This window comes from Melozone crissalis, unplaced genomic scaffold, assembly GCF_028551555.1.
Source record: "Melozone crissalis strain CALT ecotype California unplaced genomic scaffold, PUWL_Pcris_2 ptg000075l_1, whole genome shotgun sequence".
In the NCBI taxonomy this organism is placed as follows: Eukaryota; Metazoa; Chordata; class Aves; order Passeriformes; family Passerellidae; genus Melozone; species Melozone crissalis.
In genome coordinates, this window is record NW_026535852.1 from 568,197 (window position 1) to 595,832 (window position 27,636).

Sequence of the window (27,636 nt, forward strand, 5' to 3'; positions counted from 1 at the left end):
AAATCCCCTGTCTTTATTATTCAGACAAACAAAAGGCAATTCTTTTCGGATGGGATTTATCTCTGGGTATCTCATGCAGGTATTCAGAAAATTCAGCTGTTCAAAAGGTTCATTTTTTAAAAATTTATCTAGGATAGAATTATTACCAAATAAATGAAAAACCACTGATCTTTCGGGAGCTATAGAAAATAAGGGGTTTTTGAAAATATGAGATGGCATGGTTAGCAGTCAACATTTAAAAAACATATTATGATTAAATGATCAGTTGAGAAAATCTGGCTTCATTAAATCAATGTTAATTTTGTCCAAGATTACATCCAAAACATATTTTTTGGTTTCTGATTCAGGAAAAAAACAAAACCAAAAAAATTAAGATTTATTGTGCTTTGTTTCTTTTTATTTTACTAATTTGTATTTTTTCTGTATGCATCAGGAAGACTAAATGTATTTGATTCTAATTTGTACTGAAACACAGTTCTTTCTCTGGTTTCTTGAAGTCAATCACATAAGAACTGAGTAGGTTTTCTTTTGCAAATAAATTAAAATGTTAATTTAAAATGCAGTTTTGACATTTCTTTCTATGAGAACAGTGAGATCATTCTGCATTGAAACTCCAAATTACTGATGCATTGTAGCTGCTTCAGACCAGGCTGGCATATGAGTAACTAAAACTTGGCTTAATTAGCTGAGCAGTTTGGATTTATTGCTGCTTTGTGCTACAAGTGCAAGACGAAACGAAACTATCAGATCAGTGAAAAAAAAAACAACTCCCAAGTTTCAGGAAAAAATCATTCAATAAATGAAAATTGGCACTCAATTTCTGTGCCACAAAAGTAGGATTGTTTTAATGTGGATAGGAGGTGAAATTTGTAGGTCAAATTCTCTTCTGATATGGGAAAATGCAGCTGTATTTACATGATACACCCAGAAAAATCCAACAAAGAGCAAGGATTTGAATTTTTATTCTCTCTTGTTATACAGTAACAGAGGAGAAACCCATTGTAACAACACACACCTGAACTAAAGTGAAGGCTACTTATTATTCCTGCCTTCCCTCTGAAAAACAGCAAAGAATTTAATTTTGTAACTCTAAAACTTTGCCTCTGTACCAGAAAACTGAATTTTTTCAGCTTTTCCCAGGGAGGGGAAAGGTAAAAAAAAAATTAATTGAGAACTAAAAAAAGTCTGGGCAATTTTATGGGTTTCCATCTGTGTGGGGCTTCAAAGTCTTACAACATTTTCTGAAAGGCAGGGAGAGAAGTGAGAATTAGAAGTGAGAATGTTCACAAGGACACACCTTTCTAATCTGCAGGCCCATGAGACCCTCTCCTGCTTCCCAGATAACAGAGTAATTGGTTTTAAGTTGTTGTGTTTTTTCAGCATATTTAGTTAATACCCTAACAAAGGACCACCTTCTGCTTCATTCAGCAGCTAGAATAATAAAAATAAAGATTATATTTGAAGATGTTTGCCCATTTATCTTGATTTTCAGCTATACCTGCAGCAGGTAAATTTATGTGTGTGTATTCCTGGTAACACCAGCCAGATGCAAATGTACTTCCAAAGTCAACATACATTCAGTTTAAGCTTAGTTATTGAATGACTAATTATGTTCCCAGGTTTGGTGTAGTTTTATGGGTGAGTGGGTTCCTGTAGTTTCTGTCAACCACTGAGATCTTTCATGGTACCAAGGGAAGAAAAAAAACAAGGGAAAGAAAAATTCAGAGAGGACACCATATATTGAATATTGGTGGGTTTTTTCCCCAGTTGTGGGTTTTATCACCAGAATTCCCCGGAGATGGCTCTAATTGCAGCTCTATTGGAATGGTAAAAGGAAGTTTTGTGCTGTAATCCCAAAGTGTCAAGGGCAAGCTCACCCTGAGTGCTTGGAGTAAGTACTGGATGTTTGGATTTGGGGAGACTTTATCTCCCACAGCCCTGGGGTTTTGATTAGACACCTGAAACACAGGCAGAAATCAGAATACAAGGCAGCATTTGGCGAGTTGGGCATTAACCGAGTGGGAAATGGACTTTGACAAAGTGCCCTCACAAACAAAGGGAGTTGTGACAAATTACCTCATTGTGGGCTTGGCAAACACGGGGCAGGTCCCCAATCTCCTCTCTCGTGACCAGTGAGACACCATGGGGCTGAGTCTGGGGGTTTGGGGTGGATTTAGGGAAAGGTTCTTCCTCCAGAGGCTGCCCAGGCTGCCCAGGGAATGGGCACGGCCCCGAGGCTGCCAGAGCTCCTTTGGACAGCACTGCCAGGGATGCCCAGGGTGGGATTTTGGGGGGTCTGGGCAGGGACAGGGACTGGACTGGATGATCCTGATGGATCTCTTCCAACCCAGAATATTCCATGATCCTATAAAAGGGTGGGCAGAGCTACCTTATGGAACCTCGAGGAGGTGCCATAGGAAGCCAAAAGTAACCAGGATGTAGAATATAAGTGATGCCAGACACCAAAAAGGAGCAGTTTATTCATCAGTTTATTTATCAGTTTATTCATCAGTTTATTCATCAGTTTATTCATCAGTTTATTCATCAGTTTGTGTGATTATTCAGCTGCTTGGCACCAGTCTGGGGAAAGGTTACTTTGCATTCCTGTGAAGAACCAAAGAACACATCCCAGCGTCCAGAAATACAGGGAAGGAAGTGGTTTGCTAAACATTTAACTTATTAATAACTGTTATGATCAATACCATTGAACTTATTCATATTTAAGTGCAATAAAGGTGTTTAGAGCAATTGCTGGGTCATGCTGAAAGTCTCCACACCCTGAATTCTCAGCAGAAACCCCTGGGCTGCCCAGCAAGAGCACATCCCTGTCCTGGACACTGCCTGCTCCTCCCAAAACATGCAGCCACTCAGAAAAACCAAACCCTGCCCTGATCTGTCCTTTAGAGCTTGTTTGAAACCCATTAATAAAACGAATGCTCGGCATGATTTGAAACACGATTACGCTATCACGGAGCAATTTGGGATGAGATAAGAGGGACAGGAGCTCCATAGGGGAGGAGAAGCTGAACTGACCAGGCAGCTTCTGCTGCCAAGGGGAGGCACTGACCCCCTCTCCATTGCTGCCAGGCTCTCCTGTTCCTCTGACCTTTGTCAGCGAGCTGAGTTAACCTCGGGCAATATTAACCCAGGCTGGGGAAGGAAAAAAAAAAAGGAAAAAAAAAGAAATAAAAGCTTTTACTACTCTAGAGCCCTGCAAGGCCTTTTAGTGAGCCAGATAGCAACCAGGAGGGAGGGAATAACTGGGGGAAAGAGGGTGGGAATGCCTGTGCCCTGACCAGCTCAGTCTCTCCGAGAAGAAAAGGTGTTAACAGGGTAAATCAGCGAGCTGCTGGCGAGCGCCCAGACCTTCAAGGCTGTAACCAAGCAGAGCTCCTTTCATTCATCTGAACCGAGCTGCTCCAGTGTTGTTTCCGAGCCTCCTAAGGGGTTTAGGAGCAGCACAAAGTGTTTTTTACCTCCTGCCGCGTCCTTCTGCCCTGTTCTTCTTGTGACACCTGAATTGATGTGATACCTTCAACGTGGCTTCATACAGACAGACAGGAACCAGAATATATATTTTAAATCTCTCGCCTTATCCGTAGCCATGGTGCAAGACATTTGGGCAAATCCAAACTGAGCTCCAGGATATTCTAAACTCAAAAGAAATACAGTTTTGAATTCTAAGTTATTAGGTTATGAATTGAGAAATGAGACACTATCATTACAGGAGTACATAACTTCCAAATGACTTTCAAAGAAAAAAAATATGTGACTTTCCAAAGAAAATAAGTGTGCAGCTTCTCTAGTAGAACTGAAGAGATCTTGAGGGATTTATTTTTTTTTAATTCCATGATGCCAAGTAACAATTTGTGGGGTTATTTCCCTCCATTTAGGTAAGGAAACTTAACAGGGAAATCTTATGACCAGGCACCCTGCTTCAAACCTGAAACATCTCTAAGGTCTGAAGACCTTGCTGTAAATTAAAGACAAGGATATGCCACACAGGTGGGCATGTTAGACACCACAGAAGGTGACACTGCAATGCTCTGGTTTGTCTGGGATGATTTTACCTTTGGCTTCAGGTGAAATTTGAGATCAAATTGCTGCAACTGAATCCATACTGGAAAATGACTGAATCTCACTGATTCCTTTTGGGAGCTCAGGAGCATTTTGCACCCAAAATTGTGCAATTTAAAAAAATAAACTAAAGTTGAAAGATATTTTAGACAATACTCCTCATGTTTTTGTGCCTAGGGGTCTGCAGATTCATAGTTCTCTCTGAACAAACACGTAGACTTGGAAAAATACTGAAGGTACGATTCATAGAATTCCTTGATATGCATTTGGAAATATAAACAAAGCCCAGACACTTGCATGCCAAACTTGTGTACTTTGCCTTATCTGCAGTCCCCCTACAGAGATGTTAAACATAGCATGCAGCAATATTGCAGCTAAATCAGAGCTGTTATTAACAGCGAGTGGAATTTCTTCATTTGAGAACTTCAGAGTAGTACTGGAAAAGTTTTAAGATGGGAGTGGATTTTTTTTTTTTTTTTTTTTTTTTTTTTTTTTTTTTTTTGCTGTGAGTACCGCGACCATTGAGATGGCAGTAATTCCCCAGAGCGCCCCGTTATTAAATGACCCTAAAAAAGCCCAAAGAAAACGGAAGTCATTTACCCCGGCCGGTGTTTTACGAGCAACCTTTATCAGATACTGACCTGCCCAGTTCAGGGAAGTGGCTGTGGCTCCTTATTTTCCTGCAGCACCCTGAAACGGAGGCCAACAGGGACGAGTTCAATAAACAGGGCACAGCCGCAGCACGCTGGGCTGGAGCAGCGAAACCCAAACCCGGGGGTCTTACACGGGTAGGGGGCTCGGACACCGCTTCCCCTTTCGGGAGGAGGAGGTATGGGGAAGGGGAAGGGGAAGGGGAAGGGAAGGGCAGCCCGTGTCCCTGCGGGCCCGCTGGGCTGTGGTGGGCCCCGGGCCAGGGCGGGCAGCGCCGGGTCCCGCCCGCCGCGGGAGGAAGGGGCCGGGCGGGCGGCGCATCCACCTGCGGGCACCTGCCCCAGCCCCTGCCCCGCACCGTGACTCCTCCCCGGGCAGCACCGCCCGCTCCCGGCTCCCTCCGCCGCCTCCCAGCCCCTGCCGAGCTCCCGCAGCTTCCCCCAGGTAAGCGCCGCTCTGCCCGCCCGCGGCCTCCGCAGCCACCCGTGAGGGAATCGCCATCCCGGCCGCGGCGAGCTGCGCCGTGCTCGGGTTGGTTTTTAGCTAAGAAACTTCGCTGTGCTCTTGGGGGGGATGAGGAGGGAGAGTGGCGGTGTCTGGAAGCCCCGTCCCGCGGGGGAGGAGGCGCTGGAGGAGTGAAAAGCGAGAGGCGGCTTTCCCGGTGCCCCCCTGCTGTCCCCGGTGTCCCCTGGCCGCAGCCGGTGTCTCCAGGGCGAGATGAAGCGCAATAAATTCGCGCTTTCCCGCGGGCCGGCGTGTAAGGGAAGCCGGGAGCGAAGGAACACGGAGGAGGTGGATGGGGAAGCCGGGAGAGACGGGAGCCAAAGGAACACAGAGAAGGTGGACGGGGAAGCCGGGAGCCAAAGGAGCAGGGAGGAGGTGGATGAGGATAGCCGGGAGCCAAAGGAGCACGGAGGAAGAGGATGGGATAGGCAGGATAACCGGGATAACCGAGAGCCAAAGACACACGGAGGAGGTGGATGGGGAAGCCGGGATAGCCAGGAGCCAAAGGAACACGGAGGAGGTGGATGAGGATAGCCGGGAGCCAAAGGAGCACGGAGGAAGAGGATGGGATAGGCAGGATAACCGGGATAACCGAGAGCCAAAGACACACGGAGGAGGTAGATGGGGAGGCCGGGAGAGTCGGGATAGCCGGGACCAAAGGTGCAGGGAGGAAGGGGATGGAGAAGCCAGGATAACCGGGAGCCAAAGGAACACGGAGGAGGTGGATGGGGAAGCCAGGATAACCGGGAGCCAACACGGAGGAGATGGATGGGGAAGCCAGGATAACCGGGACCAAAGGCGCAGGGAGGAGGTGGATGGGGAAGCCGGGATAGCAGGAAGAAAGGGGATGGGGATAGCCGGGATAACCGGGAGCCAAAGAAGCAGGGAGGAAGGAGATGGGGAAGGCAGGATAGCCAGGATAACCAGGAGCCAAAGACACACGGAGAAGGTGGATGGGGAAGCCAGGAGCCAAAGGAACACGGAGGAAGGAAGGAAGGATCTGGATGGGCGCCTGAGAGCGCGGGTCCGAGGAGCCGCAGCGGGGAAGGTGCGGACGGAGGGCCCGGCCAGAGCCGGCCCAGCCCGCACCGCTCCAGGTGGAGCTTGTCCATCTCCTGCCCTGGTGATGAAGGGTAAAAGATTGGGCAACCTCCTCAAGGTCGCAGAGAGAGTAAACCAGAACAGTGTTTAGCTCTGGGGCCTCTTCAGTGCGTATTGATGCATTGGGTTTCAGCAAAAGCGCTAATTTGGGGTCAAAGTTGGCACAGCTCCTCAAGTGATTTTGGGAAAGTAACTTTTAGAAGAGCTGTACCATTGAAACTTCTGTGCCAAAGCTTTGCATGCTGAGGTGAACCCAGTCCACACCTCCTCGCAGGTGGCTTTGTGTTCATTGCTTACCTGGACCTTGAAACTCAACCTCAGCTTCCTGGGTGGGTGGGTGTCTGTGAATTTAAGGCAGCATTGTCACACTGAGCCTTTGTCCTAAGTGGCCCTGTTTGTCCTGAGTCAAGTGACACTAATGTCTCCAGTGCTTTAGAAAGGGCCCAAGGAAGCAGCTTGGAATATTTGCATCATCTAGGTAAATATTGGGTGGGGAAATATTGTGTGTGGCATAGATCAGTGAACTGGGAAAATGGCAAGTTGTGGCTTTTACCTACAGGTGTAGATGTAAAGCTGAAAGACAGGTGGCTAAGATAAATGCTGATGTCAAAGGAGGACTTCATGTGCCTTTTTGCCTTTCTTCCTTTCATTCTTAAACTGTTAAAATTTATTCTGGCTCATAGGACAGTCAAACTAGAGCAAATCTATCACGGTAGCCTAGCGTGAAATTGGAAATAAGTTGGAACTACGTTCCTGGATGTTGATGGAAAAACAAAGCAACACGTTACTGTGGGATGCTGGTCAAAATATTTGCCTTGGAGTTGCCAGTCCTGAAGATCTGGGCTTTTCCTCCTGTGCCAGTCCAGGGCTGGTCCTCACTGAGCAGCTTCAGTGCCTGTGCCTGCAGCAGTGCTTCCCCCAGGCTTTGATGTTGCATCCTGAAACCCTTTCTGGCAACAGGAGCCTCCCCGTGGAGTGAATTCAAACCTCCTGCCAGCAAGAGTTGCTTTTCACTCTTATCTGCCACAGACCTCTTAGAAGTGGTTTGCAGCTCCTCAGGACCTGTAGGTCACAGGTTAAAAATCGCTGACCTGGACAGGTATCTAAATAAATCTGGTTTGTTAACATTGCTGGGTTTTATTTTCCTGCAGTGTGGGTACCTGGTGCTGCCTTATTCACATCGCATTATTTGCAGCTCAAATATGGTGAACAAGTGCTCCTGAGAGGTTTATTTCCTTGCAAGTGACTGTAAGTGACGTAGACAGACACTTGAATTTAGCCAGAGGGTAATAATCAAATATGAAAATGATTAGCAAACATGCTTCTGACAGAAAGTTATTTGCTTGTGCCTTGGAAGAAGGGCAAGGGCAGAACCTGGGATGTCGTGTAGGGGAAGTAAGAATCCAAAGGCCAAGCTGGCTGTGGCTGCATCCTCCAGCTCCTCCTGGGATCTGGTTGTGGTTTGCAGTTGCTGCCTGAGCAATGGGTCCATCTCCTGCCATGCCAGAGCCTCTGGTTCTCCTGGGCCCTTGGTCCTTTCTGGTTCAGAAATGGCTGGTTTCATAGGGTTAGGGTTCTCGGTGAAATGAGAAAAAAGGACAGAGCATTTCAGCCTCCTTCCTCACCCCACTGCTCCTAACAAAGCACATGACGTACTTGTGGCACGCTGAGTTTGAAGTAAATATCTGTTTTCAGACAGATGATGATAATAATAAAACCAAGAAAATTATTTGTAGTATGAGTATGGCATCCTATAACTTTTCAAAATGTGACTGCTACCCTCAGAGATTTTTAATGTCTCCTTTTTTTAGCATGTGGAAGTAGAATTAATCTTGATTTCCTGGCCTGGGGAATATTCCTGTGGACTTCAGTGAGCCGCTGCTGATAGTGCTTATCAAGAGGCACTGCTTTTTAACACCTCTTGATAAGTAGTTGTACATTATAATGGCTTTTTAGGAGCTAATCTAGAATAGCTTCAAAACTATTTCTTAGGAACTGTGAGAAGGACAAGGTTTTATTTGTGGCAACCTTTCAGGTAAATATTTGCACAGTCTCACAGAGTTCTCTGAAATACTTGTGATGTTACTGCACAGGCACGCTGAATAGAGCTCACCTCAGTTGAGGTTTGTTGAAAGGCCAGGACACTGTAGGACCCTGATTTTGATGACTTTGAGACATTCAGTCAATTTGTCTTTGATCCCTGCCAGAGAATAAATGGAGTAAATTAAAGTAATTTTTTAAAATCATCACAATAAAAATACTCAGTGCCACTTCCTGAAGAAGTGTCTAGGAAATCTTGTTAATGAAATGGGATAAAAAAATCTTATTTATCTCCTTTCCTTCTTCATTCATAACTGGATTTTTTTAAACCTTTCTATACTTCATGTGCAAGTAATCATAATTTTTAGTACTGACTGTTAAACAGCAATCTTCACCGTGTTTCTTTCCTCTTGTCCAGGTGACAAGGCAGGAACTGTCCAGGGAAATTGCTCTGTAAAAACTTCATGAAAATGAATCTGGAATCACCTCTTTGCTTGTTTTCCCTCTTTTTAAAAAAATTTTATTTCTCCACTAACCTTTTCTCCGTACCATCATATGGTTATGTTGTGTTCACTGTAATGTTGCTGAAACTTTTAGGTGGTCATAAAACGGTTGGAAATTAAAAAAAAAAAAATTTCCTTTCTAGTGTCATGAACACTAGAATGTGTTGGCTGGCCCTTCTTTAAGGTTGAGCTTTGCACTGAAATGACTCCTTTGCTATCTCAGTGAGTTCTGTTGGTTTGCTGGATAAAGAGAATTATTTGGATAGAATTTTGGCTGCAGTGTGTTAGATTCATGTAGAATGTCTGGATGCTTTTATGCTTCCTCCTTTTAGAGGATGAACTTGACTTCATTCATTTGGGCTTTGACTCTTCTGTCCTCTTCCATCTCTATTTACGTGTGGCTGCTTTTATCTAGGTCTAACTGTGAAGAACTAGTTCAGTGTTTCTTTTTTTATTGCTCTGGGGTTTCTTTTTCAATTGTTGATAACCATCACAGGGCTCAGCAAACAGCTGATGCTGTTTCTGTTTCAGGAAATAGCCTGAAACACCTATTGGAGCAATATGTAAATTTGTAAATGCAGGAAGCAGGCTGTTGCCAGTATAACTCTGCCTTCTTTGGCCAGCTGAATTCCCCGTGTTGAATTAGGATATCTGGAGGTAGTTATTCCATCCTATTGACTTGGGCATGGAAACAGCCTATGGGGATCTCTGTGTAAAAGCTTGGAAACCAATAAACGATTATGGCTTGGTGTGTGCTGAGGAAGGGCTGTTATTCCTTGCATGGAGAGCCAGGGTAAAAGGCAGCAGGTCTGGTGTCATTACAAAATCCTGCTTAGATTTTTAGGGTTTCTTTGCCTTTCATTCTGCCTGTTGCCTTTTTGGGATGTTGGCTCCTGGCCAGCAAAGGGCACAGGAGGTGTGAGGGGGCCGTGAGCTGATGCTGCTGTAATGAGAAGAAATCAGGGTCTCGTTTTTGCCCCAAATTCACCAAAATTCAGTGAGGGGTTTAGGAGCACGTGGTGGTGAGGACCAGCTGAGCAGCACAACTCTCCAGGGCACAAGGGACTGTCACTGTGGCAGGGAGGAGGACAAGCCTCTGCAGGGCTGAGAGTCTGGACAGTCCATTTTTGATTAAATAGGATGTTGTCAGATGAAGTACAGACCAGCTGTACTGCAACTTTTACTTAAAGACCCGATTTGCAAAAATCGGTAGAAAAACCAATTAAAAAATCCAAAAAGCTATTGGATTGAATTTGTTTTGAATTAATCTAATATTTTTACTTTTTGTATTGTTGTTTGGCTGTGTTCCTCTTATGGTTTCATTTTTGACAAATTTACTGGAAGTAGTGATGCATTCCTTTAATCTTAATGACCCATGATTAAGATAGCATAAAATTAACACTCCTAAGGCATATGTAAAAATCTTGGCTACTTAAAATAGCTGCCAGCTGAGACAACACATTTTGCTTTATTCATCAGTGATCTGTGTCAGTGGTGGCTTTTTACTCTTTGTCACTTCTGTCATTAGAAACAGTGGCTTTTTTCCTGTTCTTTGAAAGTATTTCTTTTATGGAAGAAAAACCCACTCAGTTTTGGACCTTCTGTGTTGCTGGAGGTGTAAATGCTGGTTCTGCTCCATCCATACTGAAGTTTTTGAAATTTAGGGGCAGGACTGATGGGTCCCTTTCATTATTTGGTGCTGGAAGGTGATAGCAAGCCAACCCTCAAGCCTCTGGTACCCTGTGACACCTTGAAGCTCTGATGGGGGAACTCCATCCCAGTTCCCTTCCTGGGATCTCCATCTCCCTTTAAAGGACTCCTGAAGTTTGTATTTTCAGAAGCACCCAGTAAAGTGCTGAAATAGCTCAGCAGACCTCAGGAGGAATGAGGGCAGTGAGAGGGAAGGACAGATGTACACTCCCACTGAACTCTTGTGCACCATCAGAGTGGGTTTAGGACACTTTTAAATGGTCTATTTAAATTTGTCTGATGTGTGAGGTGAGTTAGGGGCCAAATATTGGACTAGATAAGGCAGACCAGTGCCTTGTAGCTCTCCAGTTGTTGGGGAGTGTTTGATGGTCACTTTGCTTCTCCATGACCCAGCTTCCTTATCTGAGAAGCTGTTGCAGTTCCCTTGATGTGTTTGTAAAACATTTTGAAGTGTGGGAGTGATGTGGGCTTAGGAAAACCAGATTATGTCATTATTGGATGCTACAGATTGATTTTTTGCCTGAAACATTTGCAAAGCTAACAGGAGTTCAGTGATTTTGGTTTCCTGTAGTTTTAAAACACTGGCTAATATAATGTGATATAATGTGATATAATGTAATATAATGTGATATAATGTAATATAATATGATAAAAGGTAATATATAATATAATATAATATAATATATAATAGAATATATAATAGAATATAATGATATATAATATAGTATAATTATATATATATATAATAGCATAAAATACAGGAACCTATGAGTTCCTGTATTTTATAACAGGTAAAGTGTTATTAATCAGAAACTGGATAGGAAATAGATTAACAAGAACTAAATTGGGAGTGATGGTGGAACACCAGCTAAGCAAGACAGACCTTTTTTTCCTCAGTTCATTTGAAAACAAATAAAACCAAACCAAAACCACTCCCAGAAAGTCCCAAAAAAAGTGAAGAATACTCTTCCCTGTTAATTTGCAAAGCCTTTCAAATGGTAATGTAAGAAAAGTATTTGGGATTTTTTTTGGTCATAGTACCTGTTGGCTTATCTCAGAATCACCACTTCTCTCTGGTATCACTAAACCTCCTAACCCTTTTATTCCTTCTCCTTTTCAGAGAACAAGGAACAGAAAGAGCCTCCTGTGATTTGTTTGCCCCCAAGTCTGGGCAGAGCTGCACTTCCCCACTGCTGTGAAGAGCTGGGCAAGGATGGATGGGACATAGAGCAAAGCAGAAGTCCTGGAGCCTTAGTCACCAGTCTGATGGACTTCCAGTGAGTATGAGTAAGGCTCACCTGTCTGCCACACAAATAAGTGCAGTGGTGCATTATTTACATGTTTGTTGATAAGCAAATACCAGCATCAGCCTTCCTGAAGTGTCACAAAGGATTGGCACGCTTGAGGGGCTGAGCAGCTGCTGGAATCTGCTCCAGTGACATTTGCAGTTCAGTTTTGGGTGAAATGATGCCTTGACAGAGGTTCTAAAAAATAACCTATTAATTTGGGCTGAATTATGTTGTGCTTTTACACAGCTGCAATGTGCAGGGTTTTGCCCTGCAAGGTAGAGACAGGTATTTCTCAGTGCAGGACTGAGGCATTTTCTTGCCTTTTTTTTCTTGTTGAGCAATATGAGAGGACTCAGTAGACAGCAGCATTTATTAGAATGATTTCTTGTGGAGGTGTATAACTGCCTATTTTAGATCTGCACCAGCAAACTTTTTTGTATTTCTAGTGTCTGTGGCAAACATTTTCCTATTTCTTGTGTCTGTGGCAATCAGTGGTTTTGCTCCACGTTAACGTTTAACTTTAAAATAAACTTCTGGATGCTTGAAACATTCAGTGCAGAACCTCTCTTTACCCCTGTTTGCAAAACTTTCAGTATTGCTGTGGCACAGTTCCCCTGCAGTGCTTCTCTCCCTCTTTTTGGTTCAGTGGCTACAACACACAGCCAAGAAAACAACTCTTTAGAACACATAAAAGCGAAAAAACGTGGCCTGTGGGGGCTGCAGGTATCATGAACTGGTTGAATTTGTGTTTGCTGATGCTGTGCTGGTTTCTGTGTCATAAACCTCAGAGAGACACTTGAGTAAGTGTTGAGAGAGGGCCTGGCCATGGCACTGACACCGTGTGGGTCCCTGCCAGGAGATTCTCTGACTCTGGTTCTGCCAGCCAGAGTGAGCACTGACTTGACCTTCTCAGTTAGTGCTGCCCTCGTGCTAATGAATAGTTGCCACTGTATAATCCTCAGGCTTGTATTGAGAGGCTGCTGAGATCTGGTTTCATGCTGCACCTTGATTTGTACCCTCTCTTCAAATGCTTCCGCTTGGTTTGGGTTTGGTTTTTTTAAAATTTGTTTTATTTCCCCCTCTCTGCAAATCTGGCCTCTTTCCAATGGGAAAACTGACAAGAAAGCTGGACAAAGCCTCCAGTGGTGATTGTTTTCTTTTTTGTTTGTTGGTATAGGTTCACATTTTACTCCCCAACACTTGAATTGTTTCTGTACTGTTGACAAAGGAAAAATGACCTCTACTCTAGTAAGTAAACAAAAATATTCACAATATTTCTCTCTGATTCTTTTCTTTTAATTTTGTTTTATTTCTTTACACGTGACAGCCCATTGAGTGATGTCCTGATTAACAAGTCTTTTAAAACATTGACTATTTGATGTGTTTCCTTTTTGGCCAAAAGGGGGAAAGATGCTGTGAGGCAGGTGTAAGAGCCTCGAATTAACCAACATTTCAAGATACTTTTAGGGGAGATTTATGCTTTTGAGCACATACTTTTGATTTTTTTTTAACCTTGTTATAGTGGGATAGGTTAGAATGGCTTCTGACTAGTTCTTAAAGCTCTTGCAGGATAAGTATTCCTGGAATAAATATTCCTGGAATAAATATTCCAGGATAAATATTCCTGTTGCAGGCCAGTGTGTGTCAGAAATAGCTTAGGTGTACCTGGTGCTGTCACAGCATGAAATGGGGCTGTAAGCATTTATCCTGGACCTGCACAAAGGCTGTTACTTGTCAGCATTTCTTTCTGTGCTGGTGCAGCCCACAGCTGTCCCTGCTGGTTATTTCTGCCCTGTCAGACGTCCCAGGGCAAGCATTTGTGCAAACAGCTTGGCAGGGCTGGGCTCAAGAATCTTTCTTAGGCTGGGCTGCTATGGAAAGCAAGAGCAGGAGAGTGATCTTGGATTCCCAGCCTCACTCTGTGCTACTTTTATTATTCAAACCGTGAGGTTTTGGCCATGTCCAGTGAATCTCTCTGTCTGTGTACACTGGAGTCCCCAGTAAGTGCTCTGTGTGCATGGGGTGTATTTTACAGAGTGGCACTGGGAGGTTTTTGTCCTTGTTTCTCACTCTCTGCTGTTCCCTCCCTCCCCACACCACCCTCAGGGTCCGCCACCGCCATACTACGAGAACAGGGGCTTCCAGCCAGAGCCCCCCTACGCTGCCAGGCCGGCAGCAGGTGCTCACCCCTACCCACAGCTCTTCCCCACAAACCCTCCCTCCGTGCCAAGCTACGTCCCAAGGGTTGCCACCCACCAGTCCACCAGGCCAGCAGCGCCCCCGCCCAGGAGAACCTGTGCAGCCAGTAAGTTTTGGGGGGGTTTCTCTTGGTTTTGTGTGAAAACCCACTGGGAATATTTTTCTGTCTGCTCTGGGGTGCCCTGATCCCCAGGGGAGCACTGACTTTGATCCTCATTCATGGAGAAAGTTTCCTAGACTAGAATTCTAGTTTTCTAGAATTCTAGTCCAGGAAACTAGATTCTAGATTCTAGAATTTCTGTGATTTCTAGTTTTCCTAGAATCCACAGAAGTGTGAAATAGGTTTCTGATGAGCAGTGAACTTGTTAGGTGTTGTGGAAACCCAGGGCACTGGGAATATTTCTCTGTCTGCTTTGGGGTACCCTGACCCCCAGGGCAGCACTGACTTTGACTCTCATCCATGGAGAAAGCTTTCCAGACTTCAAGATAGACCAGAATCTGGTCTATCTTGAAAAGTGTGAAATAGATTGTAGAGATTAGTGTAGAGAAATTGAGGTTTTAGGATTTTTAGTATGTTGTGGATGGAAGCAAGATGGAGGGCACAGGGTTTCCTGGGTTTCTTCTTCATGCTTCTTCTTTCTTCTCCATGGGTTTGGGTGGCCTTTTTAATAATTGGGCAGAAAAGTCCCCATTGCAGCTCTTTGGGATCAGTTATTGGGTTAAAAGGGAAAATAATCCAGGTGTCAGTTCTTCACTGGATAGTTTAGTCTTAAAAGCCCTTGTACCAAGAGATTCTTGGCCATTTTGTGCCTTCTAATGAAAAGCTGCTGAACTCACAGTAGTGAGATTGTTTTACTGATAAGAAAAAATAAACACCTGAGTGTGAACATGCAACACCATCTCAGGTGCCTTCAATCCAGACCCAGAGAAACCCACAGCTGATACTGCCACAGTTTTGGACCTGAGACCTGTTGAAGTAAGATAACAAAGGAAAGGGACTTTCCCTTCCAAGCTGTGCATTGAAGGAGCCACTTCCCTCATGCCTTTCTTCCTGTTGTGAAGAAGTGACAGCTGGCTGGAGTGCTGGTGAAGCTGGGGGCTTTGGATGGATAGTGGAATGGAGAAAAGTCTGGCTAAAAATAACTGATTTTAATGTCAAATAAATAGTGCTGGTGGGTGGAACTTACTGGTGGGTGGAAATAACTTTATTTGTGAATCTAATTTCTCTTTTTCTCCTTGCTTTCACTTCAGGTCTAAGGAAAACCATAATAATAATATTATCTATATTAATAGTAATTTGTTGTGCAATTGCTGCTTTCTTCATCTGGTATTTTGGTAAGTTACTTTGTTTTCCTTTTTTTTTAAAGAAAATATGCATTAAACTTTTCAAGTTAGATATATCCAGTCTCATTTTATGCTTTATTCTCAATTAAGGACAGAAAAGTCTTTGTTGCTTTTCTCCTAAGAGATGAACTAATGCTGCTTCTTAATGGCTCACTTTTGTTTGTGGGTTAAGGGGTTTTTTTTCTTTTTTTTTTTTCTTTCTTTTTAATGCTGCTGTTACTTTCCAAATTTGAGCTTCACTTAATTTCAGGTGAAGGGAGGGGATTGCAATAAGTGTGCAAACCATAACTGCAGGACTGTAAATGGTCAAGATGTGTTTTGCTTTGCTAAAATGGGTTCTCTCTTGGAGCAGAAGTCATTTACATCCATTTATTTGTCTCGGTGGGTCTTTTATGTGAACATTGCATAAGCCCAGCCTGTCTCAGCACTCTAAGTTGTACCATGGATGTTTGCTTTGGAAATCATCCCCAGCTGGGGTGGCTGAGCTCTGAAGCAGGGCTGGACCAATTCTGTTCAGCTCAGGTGAAGTTTGCCTTTCAATGAAAGCTGTTTTGCTAAAAAAGCAGGAAACTAAAAATCTGGTGTTTTTAGGAGCCTCTCCTTTCCATTCTGCTCAGGAGAAGAGAAGGAGAGATCCAGTGGAAGGTGTCCCTGCTCATTGCATTGGGGTTGGACTAAAATGATGTTTAAAGACCCCTTCCAAACTACTCTATGACTTTAAGGGAGTTCATTTAGAACTATGAGGATGACACTTTGTGTTCTTAGGGGAATTTTTTTGACTCATTTTGATTTAAGCAGGGTGAGTGTAATCTTGTTTTAAACAAGAGCAAAAGTACATAATTGAGGCACTCAGTTATGTGCCTTTTCTACGTGGTAGCACTTTGCCAGTGCAAAGCTTATTCCTTTCTGACAACTTCATGATGCCTGATTATTCAGGGGAGGCCAGTGGCCCAAACCCAATCAGCTGCATCAGAGACTTGATCTGTGCAAAGGACAGAGCAATCCATCTCTGCTGGGGCAGGCTGGGTCCCTCCCACCTCTGGGTTTAAAGAACTGCTTCCAAGGTTTTGCTCCATCAAAGTGGGAAACTCTTTGAGAGCTGGGCTGATGTGGGTGGTCACCAATTGTTGTGGGTCCCAGGATGAGGTGAGCGATGAGAATTGACTCCAAGTTCTTAGAAGGCTGATTTATTATATTATTATATCATATCATATCCTAAAACTATACTAAAGAAAGAGAAAGGATACATCAGAAAGCTAGAAAGGAATGAATAATAAAAACCCATGACAGAGTCCTGACACAGCTGGACTGGGATTGGTCATTAATTAAAAACACTTCACACAGAACCAATCAAAGATGCAGCTGTTGGTAAGCAACCTCCAAACCACGTTCCAAGCAATCAGATAATCATTGCTTACATTTCTTTTCTGAGGCTTCTCAGGTAGAAAAATCCTGGCGAAGGGATTTCTCATAAAATATCACAGTGACAATGTGAAGCCTGGTGGCTGTGTTTGTGTCTCCCTGCAGTAGAGAACAACTGTCTGAGCTCCCTGATTGAGTGTGGCTCCTCAGGGGTGTGCATGCCCCCCTCCCAGTGGTGTGACGGCGTGAGCGACTGCCCCAACGGGGAGGACGAGACGCGCTGTGGTGAGTGACAGCAGCCAAGGGCTGGGGGAGAATTTCATCAACTGCAGGAGCCTAGGGGCAGATTGCCTGTACAGAGCTTGCCTAAGCTGCAACAAGGCTGTTTTAGCCTAAGGTCTGTCTTTAAAATGGTTTAAGATGTGTGTTATGATATTCAGTTTGTTTCCAGCCCGATTGAAAAGCTGAAATAAAACGCTCAGGGGTTTGAGCTGCCTTAATTTTGAGTCAGTTTTTTAAATCTCACCTTTTAATTTGAGTGGGGTTTGTGCAGAAGTGGATCAAGCATTGTCTGTGGATGGAACAGTCAGTGGTGACTTCTCAGAAAGCTTCAGGTGATAATAAACCTTCAGTCAGGCTTGGCTTTTTCCATGTATTTTGTATTCCTCGTTCTCCTCTTAGTTCGCCAACTAACTCATTTGTGTAAGAAAGCCTGGCCTAATCATTGCTCTGAACTGACAAGATGCCAAGGGAAGCTTTAGAGCTGAAGGCAGAAGGTGGAAAAACCTTGATTTGTCCATTCCAGAGGTTTGGCATCTTGGGTCATGCCAGTGCCACACTGGAAACTCCAGCTGTGCTTTAAATTCCCTCTGCAAACTTTTATTCAGCACATTCTCATGCAGGGTTAGCATTTCCTGGCAGCTGTTCCACCACATTTGGTTGAATAATGGCTTCTTGGAGAAGCCTGTTTCAATCTGTTCTTTTGCTTGAACTATTTTTTATTAAATTCTTGTGCAAGCAAATACATAATGGGACGTGGAATGTCAGAGCTAATTGCTCCTGGTTATAGTCTTGTATAGTGCTTTACAAAGCACTTCTCTGAAGAAATTTGGTGTATTAAGACATAATATAATCTCTTTATTATTAAGATTTTGATAAGATAATATGATCTATTTTTCAATATATAATTTTATTTATACACAGTATGTAATATATTAAGAAATATATGGTTGCATAAAGAAAACATCAGGAAATTTTCATTTTCGTTTTCATTCATTATTGCAATATTTCTCAGTGATAGAATATAACAGAGAAATTTTAGCATAAAAGCTGAAATGAAAGGATGAACTCTATCTTGTACATTTGCTTTTTAAAACTGGTAGTTCTTATAAATTGCCTTACATGAAAAGAAGTCATTGCCATATTTCTGTCTACTGGCTATTTACTCAGAATTTGAGTAGAAGGGAGCATTAAATTAACATCAGTTCATACATCGAGTGGATATTATGGGTAACTACTTCCAAGAGGAGAGAGCAGTAATAATAGCATGTGGTGTTCTTAGTTTCCTTTTTTTTTTCTTTTATCCTTTTCTTCCTTTTCTGGCAGTTAGACTTTTTGGACCAAATTTTATCCTGCAAGTTTATTCACCTGTCAGCAAATCCTGGTATCCTGTTTGCCAAGATGACTGGAATGATGATTATGGGAAGATTGCATGCAAAGACATGGGCTACAGTGTGTAAGTGCAACCTCTGTCAGTCTCTGCTCAGAAAAAGAAAGGTTAAAATTTCCCATTTTTAATGTGTTTGAGACTTTGCTGTGAAAGTGTACTGGCAAAGGGATCTCTTCATCTTGCCCTGTTACATGAGGTGCATACATATTAGGTAAAAATATTATATAAATTATATAAATATTATATATAAAATATATACAATATTTATAATATATATATTAAATATATATTATATTTATATAAATTTATATAAATGATATCAATAAATGATATAAATATTTTAACCCAGCGACTGTGGCTGGGCTGCACCACTGGAGTTTCGTGTTCACAAAAATGAATATAATAAACAAAAATAGAGATTTCTGCTGTCATGTCAGAAGCTCTGGCTTGGCACAGCTCATTGTTATCACCTGTTTGAAAACTGAAAGCACTGCTGGGTTTCATGGTGGACTTTCTGTTTTTTAGGGATACCTATTTCTACAGTCGTGGGGTACCTGACGTCAGCTTTAAGAGCTACATGAAGCTGAACACAAGTGCTGGGAACATAGACTTGTACAAAAAGCTGTACAGCAGGTATCTTTGGTTAATAAAAGCCTCTCTCCTTTCATCCAGGCTCTCTGCAGATGCTGGAAGAGGTGCAGCTTCTGCCTGCAGCACAATGCAAGCACCAGTGGGGATTGTTGGAGGGAAAGAAACTTTGCTTTTAATCTGATTGCAGCAGCTGTTCTTCCCTCTTTTTAAAAACACAGCTGTCATTTTTTCCATCCTCCCTGTCCTCTTCTAAAAGAAAAAAGTGTCCCATCCTCTGTGCTGCCTAGAAGGCTGCCATGTCAAAGGTGTTTTTCTAAGGCTCTCTGACCAGCAGCAGGAGTTTGTGCACGGTGACAAGAGCTACAAGCTGCAGCATATTCACAGCAGCTGGCACAGCCTTTCTTTCAGTCACATGAACACACAGCATGCAAAAATGGATCCTCAGTGTGGAAAGCTGTGACAGTGTTCACAGGGGTCTTATGTTGAAGGAAGAGACGAGGATCTGACTCCATGTTTCAGAAGGCTGATTTATTATTTTATGAAGTATATTAAATTAAACTATACTAAAAGAATAGAAGAAAAAGTTCTCATCAGAAGGCTAGCTAAGAATAGAATAGAATGATAACAAAGGTTTGTGGCTTGAACTCTCTGTCTGAGCCAGCTGACTGTGATTGGCCATTAATTACAAACATCCAACATGAGCCAATCACAGATGCACCTGTTGCATTCCACAGCAGCAGACAATCAATGTTTACATTTTGTTCTTGAGGCCTCTCAGCTTCTCAGGAGGAAAAATTCTAAAGAAAAGATTTTTCCTGAAAGATGTCTGCGACAGAAAGCGTCGTTTTTATTATCATTAAACCACTCTGAAGTGTCCAGTGTCAAAACCTGTAGACTGCTGTGCCTGCAAACTCCCTGCAGCTCCCTTGTTTAGTTCTTCTGCAACAACTTCCTAAATCAGCTCCACTTTCTCCATCTTGCTTCTCAGTAGGCTTTCAAACCTTTTGTGCTCATGCCTGCAGTGTCCCACAGGACAGTTTTGGTGAATGCAAGGCTTGGTGGTGTCGTAGACATCTTCTATGGAAAATCCTTTCTTTAGGATTTTTCCTCCTGAGAAGCTGACAGGCCTCAGGAACAAAATGTAAACATTGATTATCTGCTGCTGTGGAATGCAACAGGTGCATCTGTGATTGGTCCATGTTGGATATTTGTAATTAATGGCCAATCACAGCCCAGCTGGCTTGGACAGAGAGCCGAGCCACAAACCTTTGTTATCATTCTTTGCTATTCTATTCTTAGCTAGCCTTCTGATGAAGCCTTTTCTTCTATTCTTTTAGTATAGTTTTAATGTAATATATATAATAAAATAATAAATCAGCCTTCTGAAACATGGAGTCAGATCCTCGTCTCTTCCCTCATCCAAGAGCCCCTGTGAATACGGTCAGATGGTGAAGAAAGGAGGGAACCCTCTGCAGGAAGATGGGGCTGAAGGCAGAGCATGTGTCTGGAAAGGGCACAAAGCAGCTGGAGGGTGGGCTTGGCTCTCCATTTCCTTCACTGAGTGCCTGAGATGCTGTTTGGTGTTTTTATTTCCCCTGCAGTGGTTCCTGTGCCTCAGGAAGTGTGGTTTCTCTGCGCTGCATAGGTAACTCCCTGGCTTTTGCAAACTTCTGCTTCTTCATGCTTTGAAATGCCCTGGCTGTCAAAACCTTTTGGACCTGAGGCATTTACTGCTGCTTTTGCATGGGCAAATGATTTAACTCTGGTTCCCAAATAGTGCAGTTTTAGGAGCAAGGTGGGAGAGAGGAGACAAGGAATACAGTGGATCTCCAGTTGTTTTTGTCTTTGCTGCCACTGATTCCTTTAAATGACTTGTGGTGGAGATCCATATCCATCCCCCAGCACTGTGTTGGGATGTCTGTGGCACATTTGCTCTCCAAGACTCAGCAATTGGGTGGGCAGTGCATTTTTGACGGTTTGATTCCTGTCCTGAGGACTCTCCTGGCTGTTGGCTGCTTTGTTGCACAGCAACAAACAAAAAAACCAAAAAGAAAAAACAAACAAAAAAAAACGCAACCAAAACCAACCAACCAAACAAAAACCCACCAAAACCCCCAAAAACAAAAACAAACAAAGAACCCACAAAAAACCACAAACAAAAAAAACAAAAAAAAACCCCAAAAACCCCAAAACAAAAACAAACAAAGCCCAAAGAACCCATAAAAAACCAAAATAAAACCAACCAAACAAAAAATCCCCAAAAAACCTAAACGCAAAAACAAACAAAAAAACCCCCAAAGAACCCACAAAAAAACCAAGAAAAAAACCCCAAAAATCCCCAAACCAAAAAAAAACCCAAAACAAAACAAAAGAACCAAACACAGTGTCTGAATGGCCAGAGACTCCTGAAAGGTTGGAAGAGTTTAAGGTGAACCAAGGGCAGCAGCTGCCAGGTGAGGTTTGCAATTTAATGGGGGTCTGGGCAATGGCAAACTTGGGATTTGGTGTCAGGGCAGGGATTTGAGCTGTGCTGTGCCCACCATGGTGTGTGCACCCCTCTCTCTGCCAGGGGAGCCTGGGGTACAGAATCCACCTCCCAGCCCCCTCTCTGATGAAGCTCTGTGTGTGTCTGACCTTTCAGAGTGCGGCCTGGCCAGCAAGAGCGCGAGCATCATGAACAGGATCGTGGGCGGCAGCGGCGCCGTGCTGGGGCAGTGGCCGTGGCAGGTCAGCCTGCACGTGCAGGGCACCCACGTCTGTGGGGGCTCCATCATCACCCCACACTGGCTTGTGACAGCAGCACACTGCGTGGAAGGGTGAGTCCCCCTCTGGTCCACAGAATCCCAGAATCACTGGGTTGGAAGAGACTTTCAAGACCATCGAGTCCAGCCCAGCCCAAACTGAACCCTGGCCCCCAGTGCCACATCCAGGCCTTGTTAAACACACCCAGGGATGGGGACTCCACCACCTCCCTGGGCAGCCATTCCAGAGCTTTCTCACCCTTGCTGGAAAAACCTTTTCCCTGCTATCCAGCCTGTATTTCCCTTGGTGCAGCTCGAGGCTGTGTGCTCTGGTTGTGTCAGTGCTGCTGGAGAAAGAGCCCAGCCCCAGGTGAGCACGGGCACCTTTGAGGAGCTGTGCAGAGTGATGGGGGCAGCCCTGAGTCTCCTTTTCTCCAGGCTGAGCACCCCCAGCTCCCTCAGGGCTTCCTCACAGGGTTTGTGTTCCCAGCCCCTCTCCAACCTCGTTGTCCCCTCTGGATGTGCTCAGGGTCCCAAGGTCCTTCCCAAACTGAGGGGCCAGAGCTGGGCACAGCACTCCAGGGTTTGGCCTCACCAGTGCCAGGTACAGGGCAGAATGACCTCCCTGCTCCTGCTGGCCACTATGGAGTGGCCTATCCAGGCCAGGTCCATTGGCCTTCTTGGCCACCAGGGCACTCTGCTGGCTCATGGTCATCCATCTGTCCAGTACTCCCAGGTCCCTTTCTCCAGCCACACTGTCCCCAGTCCACAGCATCACAGGGGGTTATTGTCGCCAAAATGCAGGACTCGGCACTTGGATTTATTAAACTTCACCCTGTTTGCCTTTCTTCAAGCTGACGTGCAAAAATTTATTCAATTCTTCCTTAAAACTGAATTTCTCCCCCTGCCTGGCATGCAGGTGCTTGGGGCGGTGTTTTGTCTGTGTTGTAAATTTGAAGTATTAAGGGCAGATTGGTTCTGGAGGAGGTTGGCTGCAGCTCATCTGTCTGCTTTCTACAGGAAGACTTATTTTATATTTTGTCTTATTTACAAAATGAAATGGGTGATGTTGAGCACAAATACCCAGCCAATTTAATGTAAACTCAAGGCACCAAATTTAATGCCAGCCTGTACAATGTTTCCATGAAGATGTTGAATTACACTGTGAGAAAACCCAAAGGGAACTCCCCCCCTCCAAATTCTCAAATATCACACTGCTGTAGATATGATCAATTTAAAGATGCCTGTTCCATTTATTTCTTTGTATCTTTTTGCCACAGGGTAGTAAAGTCCAAGTCAGTATTAAATACAGATTTATATCTATCCAAGGAGCACTTTATGTAGCCATCAACAAGAAAAATAGCTGCTGCTTTGTACATTTTTAACCTATAAAACAGAGTTGAGGGTTCTGTGATACCCTCAGAAAGGGCAAAAATTTGTTTAAAAGGTGGCTGCTTCTGTTGGAGGGAAAACACCAAAAGAAAAACATTTTTAATGGTTGGTTGTCTGGATCACATTTGAGGCTGAGGCAAGGAAGAATATTTGTCCTTAACCTTGAGAAAGGAATGCAAGTGTTGATTTCTACCTGGAGATCTTATCCCTCCTTTGTTGTCTGGATTTGAGCTCTGCACTGTGCAAAAGCTTTGGGAATGGCAATCAAGCTGCAGCTGGCACAAACCTGGTTTTCAGCCTGATCTGGGTTTTTTTTTGGAGCACAGGCACAACTGCCTTGGCACTTCTCATGGAGGGAGTTTTAACACTTGTGGCAAGTTTTCTGTTAAGCTTTTGTAAACTGTGCTGGAGCACAAGAGGCTGCTTAAATAGCATGCTTAACTTTAAAAAAAACCCCACCAAAACCCAAAACCAGCCCAAAAAAAAACCCCTGGTGCTTTCAAGATAGTGAAATTCTTTCACTAGATCATGTTTTTACTAATTCTGGCTTCTGCTGATACCAGTGACATGTGAGACTTCAGAAATACCTGCCTGATCCCTCAGTCATGGAAATCAAAAGGCTTCAGTGTTGCAGTCTCAGACTTAATTTGTTGTGCTGAGTGATTAAGGGGATGGACAGTGATACTCAACCCACTGCAAAGATTTTATTTAATATATTTTTGAAACTAGAGCCAGGCTTTCCTCAAGTTACATGTCTGGCAATTTGTTTGTCCTATTCTTCAGAAATGGTAGTTAAATGAATGTGCATTTTTGATCACACAAACATTTGATTACATGAAGACAGTTTTTTGAAGGTCCTAATCCCTGTCTTGTCACCACAGAAGGAAACCCTGAGACCTTTTCTTTGTTCTGCAGGCGACTGTCTGACCCACACAGCTGGAGGGTTTATGCTGGGATTCTCAATCAGGATGAGATGCTCTTCAGAAGTGGATACAAAGTGCAACTGATAATTTCCCACCCAGATTATGACACAGACTCCAAAGACAATGACGTTGCCCTTATGAAGCTGGAGACACCACTGAGTTTTACTGGTGGGTATTCTGCTCCTCTTAATAAGGGAAAAATCCAGTGGCAGTGAGCACACCCTTTGAAACTTCTGAATTTCATCAAGCAATCCTTGTAGACACTTATTGGCAGAACACAAAATGATGCTAGAGACAGAGGGCACAGCCTCTGATTTCCTATACAGGATTTATTTAAATCTATGACAGGGATACGGGGTTTGGGCTCATCTCAATAATGTCTTTTTGCCTCAGAATGCTCTGTGGTGCTTCAGTTCAGCCACAGCTGTGTGTGCAGACAGCTACAGGTGCAGTGCTGGAGCTGCTGATTAAATCCCAACTCAAGTCAGGTCAAATGATGGTAAAAAAACCCTTCAGAATTCAACATTACAAGAAGTCCCTTTCATAAAAGCAGATGTAGGTTGTTTGTAAGCAATCAGTACAGAATAAAGAAAAGCCATTATTTAAACTTGAAGTGCTTTTTGTGTACAGGCCCTTTGTGTTTCAGTGCATCAGTTTAAAGCTACCAGGAGTGATCTGAAAGGGATTTTCTGCTGCTGAGAGCAGGGAGATTGTCTGTTCTCCAAGTTTTTGTGCTGCACACTTCTTGTATATATCAGTACTGAATCCTGCTTGTCTTGTGGTTATTTTCAGCAGATTTTTGCAAAGAAAATGCAGAGCTGTAATTTTCAGAAGTTTTTCTTCCTCTTCTACTGCTCAGAAGCACTGGTGTTAATTGTTTTATTTAACCTTATGCATTAACTAGAACCACTAACTGCTTGTCCTTCACTTTGAGGTGGAGATGAGGTAGATTTGAGGTGAAGATGAGGTAGATTTGAGGTGAGGTGAAGATCAGGTACCCCTCAAGGAAAGGACAAGCTGGTAAACTTTCTGCTGCTTCCTGCATTGGAATGTAAAGTACAGAGGGAATGCATGATGTGTAAGTGGTGGCCATTTCAATTTATTTTGAGTTCTGTCTGAAGATCCGTCTTCTGTTTGTTTTGCAGAAAATGTGAGGCCAGTTTGTCTGCCCAATCCAGGAATGATGTTCCAGCCCAACCAGCAGTGCTGGATATCAGGGTGGGGAGCAGAGTACCAAGGAGGTAAAAAGTGCTCCTGGAATATTTTCATCTTTCACATAAACCAGTCCTCGTCATCCTAAGAATATTGCTGCATGGGCTGATGGGGCAGTTTGAATTACATCTGTTCATACACTATTTTTTAAAACCATTTTACAGCCCCCAATATTTACCCAGGGCATTCTGTCTCAAAGCAAGTTTTGCATTCAGCAGACTGCAAAGGGACCCTCAAATACCCACCCAGGAGATAATTCTGTGCCCCTGCTGCAGCAAGGGTTGCTGCATGCCAAGCATGTCCTGTGGATATGAGGAAGGGCAGGAGCTGCTCCTTTTCACCACCTCAGGCTGAAAGAGAATAATGCAAATAAATTTGCAAGACTGGAAGAAGGAAAGGGAGGAAAAGGGTTTTTTTGGCATAAGAAAGGTGCTGTGGGAGGTCCTCTTGACCTCTTGTAAACTTCTTACGTCTTAAATTTCCATCCTGCTGCTTCTGGGAAGTTTATTTCATCTTGGCTGCTGGGATTTTCTGTAACAGCAGAGTAATGTGATGCTGATTCTGGTTTTGTCTTTGCACATTTGTGCCTATTCCAATTCCAGGTAAAACATCAAATAACCTGAATTACGTTGCGGTGCCCCTCATAGAACGTTCCAGGTGTAATGCTGTTTATATCTACAATGGCATGATTCTGCCTACAATGATCTGTGCTGGAGACCTGGCAGGGGGAATTGATTCCTGTCAGGTAATTATTCCTAATTAATAGCTGATAATTGTGTAAAAGATGAAATTATCTGATTATTTTTGTGGCCTTGCTAGTAGGTTTTTTTATCTTTCTGTCATTCTCTCTATCATTCTCTCTATCATTCTCTCTGTCTTTCTATCTTCTTTCTATCTTCTTTCTATCTTCTTTCTATCTTCTTTCTATCTTCTTTCTATCTTCTTTCTATCATCTTCTTTCTATCATCTTCTTTCTATCTTCTTTCTATCTTCTATCATCTTCTTTCTATCTTCTTTCTATCTATCTTCTTTCTCTCTCTTTCTCTCTCTCCTCTCTCTTTCTCTCTCTCCTCTCTCTTTCTCTCTCTTTCCCTCTCTTTCCCTCTCTTTCCCTCTCTTTCCCTCTCTTTCCCTCTCTTTCCCTCTCTTTCCCTCTCTTCCTCTCTCTTCCTCTCTCTTCCTCTCTCTTCCTCTCTCTTCCTCTACCTACCTACCTACCTACCTCTTAAAAATAAATCCTATGCCCCCCCCAAAATTAAAAATTTGCATCTCATCTGCTTGGGCTTCTGGTTCTTTTGGTGGTGCATCCCTTTAAAGAGGAGAGCTTTTGTTTTATCATCTGAATGGCTGCCAGTGCTGAGTTCTCACTAAATTCCCAAGGGGGGTGAGGCTCCTTTTTAATGCTTCAAGGATGGTTTGTTACCTGGTACTTGAAAATGATCAAATGCTCCTCATAACCACAGCATTATTATTATATTATTAATCACAGTGTTGTGGTTGTGAACAATAAAGCTAATAATGCCAATCTTGCTTAGAGGGCTCTGGGCAAATTATTTTCATCCCATTGGAAGCAGACATCATTTAACACCAAAATTGCCACCATATCTTGTTTCAGTGACTCCCTAAATGGCAGGTGGGTTTATATTGAAAGTGAAGCTGCGTTCCTGGGTGAAATGGGTGTCGTGCTTTTCCTGGTGCCTGTGTCACTGACAAGGTGTTTGTGTCCCCTGCAGGGTGACAGTGGAGGTCCTCTGGTGACTCACCACCACTCTGTGTGGTGGCTGGTTGGGGACACCAGCTGGGGCACTGGCTGTGCCACTCCCAACAAACCTGGAGTGTATGGGAATATGACTGTGTTTACAGACTGGATTTATAAAAATATGCAGGTAAAATATTCAGAGTTTTTTTCATAAATTTTAAGGCACCACATCCTGAAACGTGGTTCTACTTAAAAAAAAAAAAAAGTTACTTGCATGGTAACTAAACTGTTATGTTGGGAAGCATCCAAGTGATTGTTAAGACAGAACCTGAGCCTTTGTTTTCTGTTTTGTTTTGTCTTTTAAACAGGCAAACAGATGACAACACTCTCATTGCTAATCGATGTTCCTGAGGACAAGAATGAATGAAGCCATGGGGGCCTGGGATATTTATTCACTTTGTGGTTGATTTTATTTTTCCTCTTTGATTTTTCTTTTTAAAAGTAACATGAAGGATTGCACACTCGGTTCTGTGCTGGCTACAGTGACAGATCTTAATCAGTGAAGGATTATCACAATGAGCACCTTTCTTCTCCTTGTGGTGCTTGGCAGACTCATTCTGTCAGCTGCT

The 27,636-nt window shown here is 43.4% G+C and overlaps 1 protein-coding gene across 1 annotated transcript; it reads left to right on the forward strand.

The window, feature by feature from the left end:
* The first annotated feature begins 13,108 nt into the window (after window positions 1-13,108).
* Window positions 13,109-27,438, forward strand: TMPRSS2 (transmembrane serine protease 2). The gene is made up of 13 exons (XM_054290060.1): window positions 13,109-13,123; window positions 13,982-14,180; window positions 15,326-15,409; window positions 16,946-17,065; window positions 18,386-18,515; window positions 18,975-19,082; window positions 20,642-20,685; window positions 21,682-21,856; window positions 24,089-24,264; window positions 25,242-25,337; window positions 25,911-26,053; window positions 27,042-27,194; window positions 27,376-27,438. Exons 1-13 carry the CDS (start codon window positions 13,109-13,111, stop codon window positions 27,385-27,387), a joined length of 1,455 nt encoding a protein of 484 aa, XP_054146035.1. The 3' UTR covers window positions 27,388-27,438.
* Window positions 27,439-27,636: the final 198 nt, after the last annotated feature.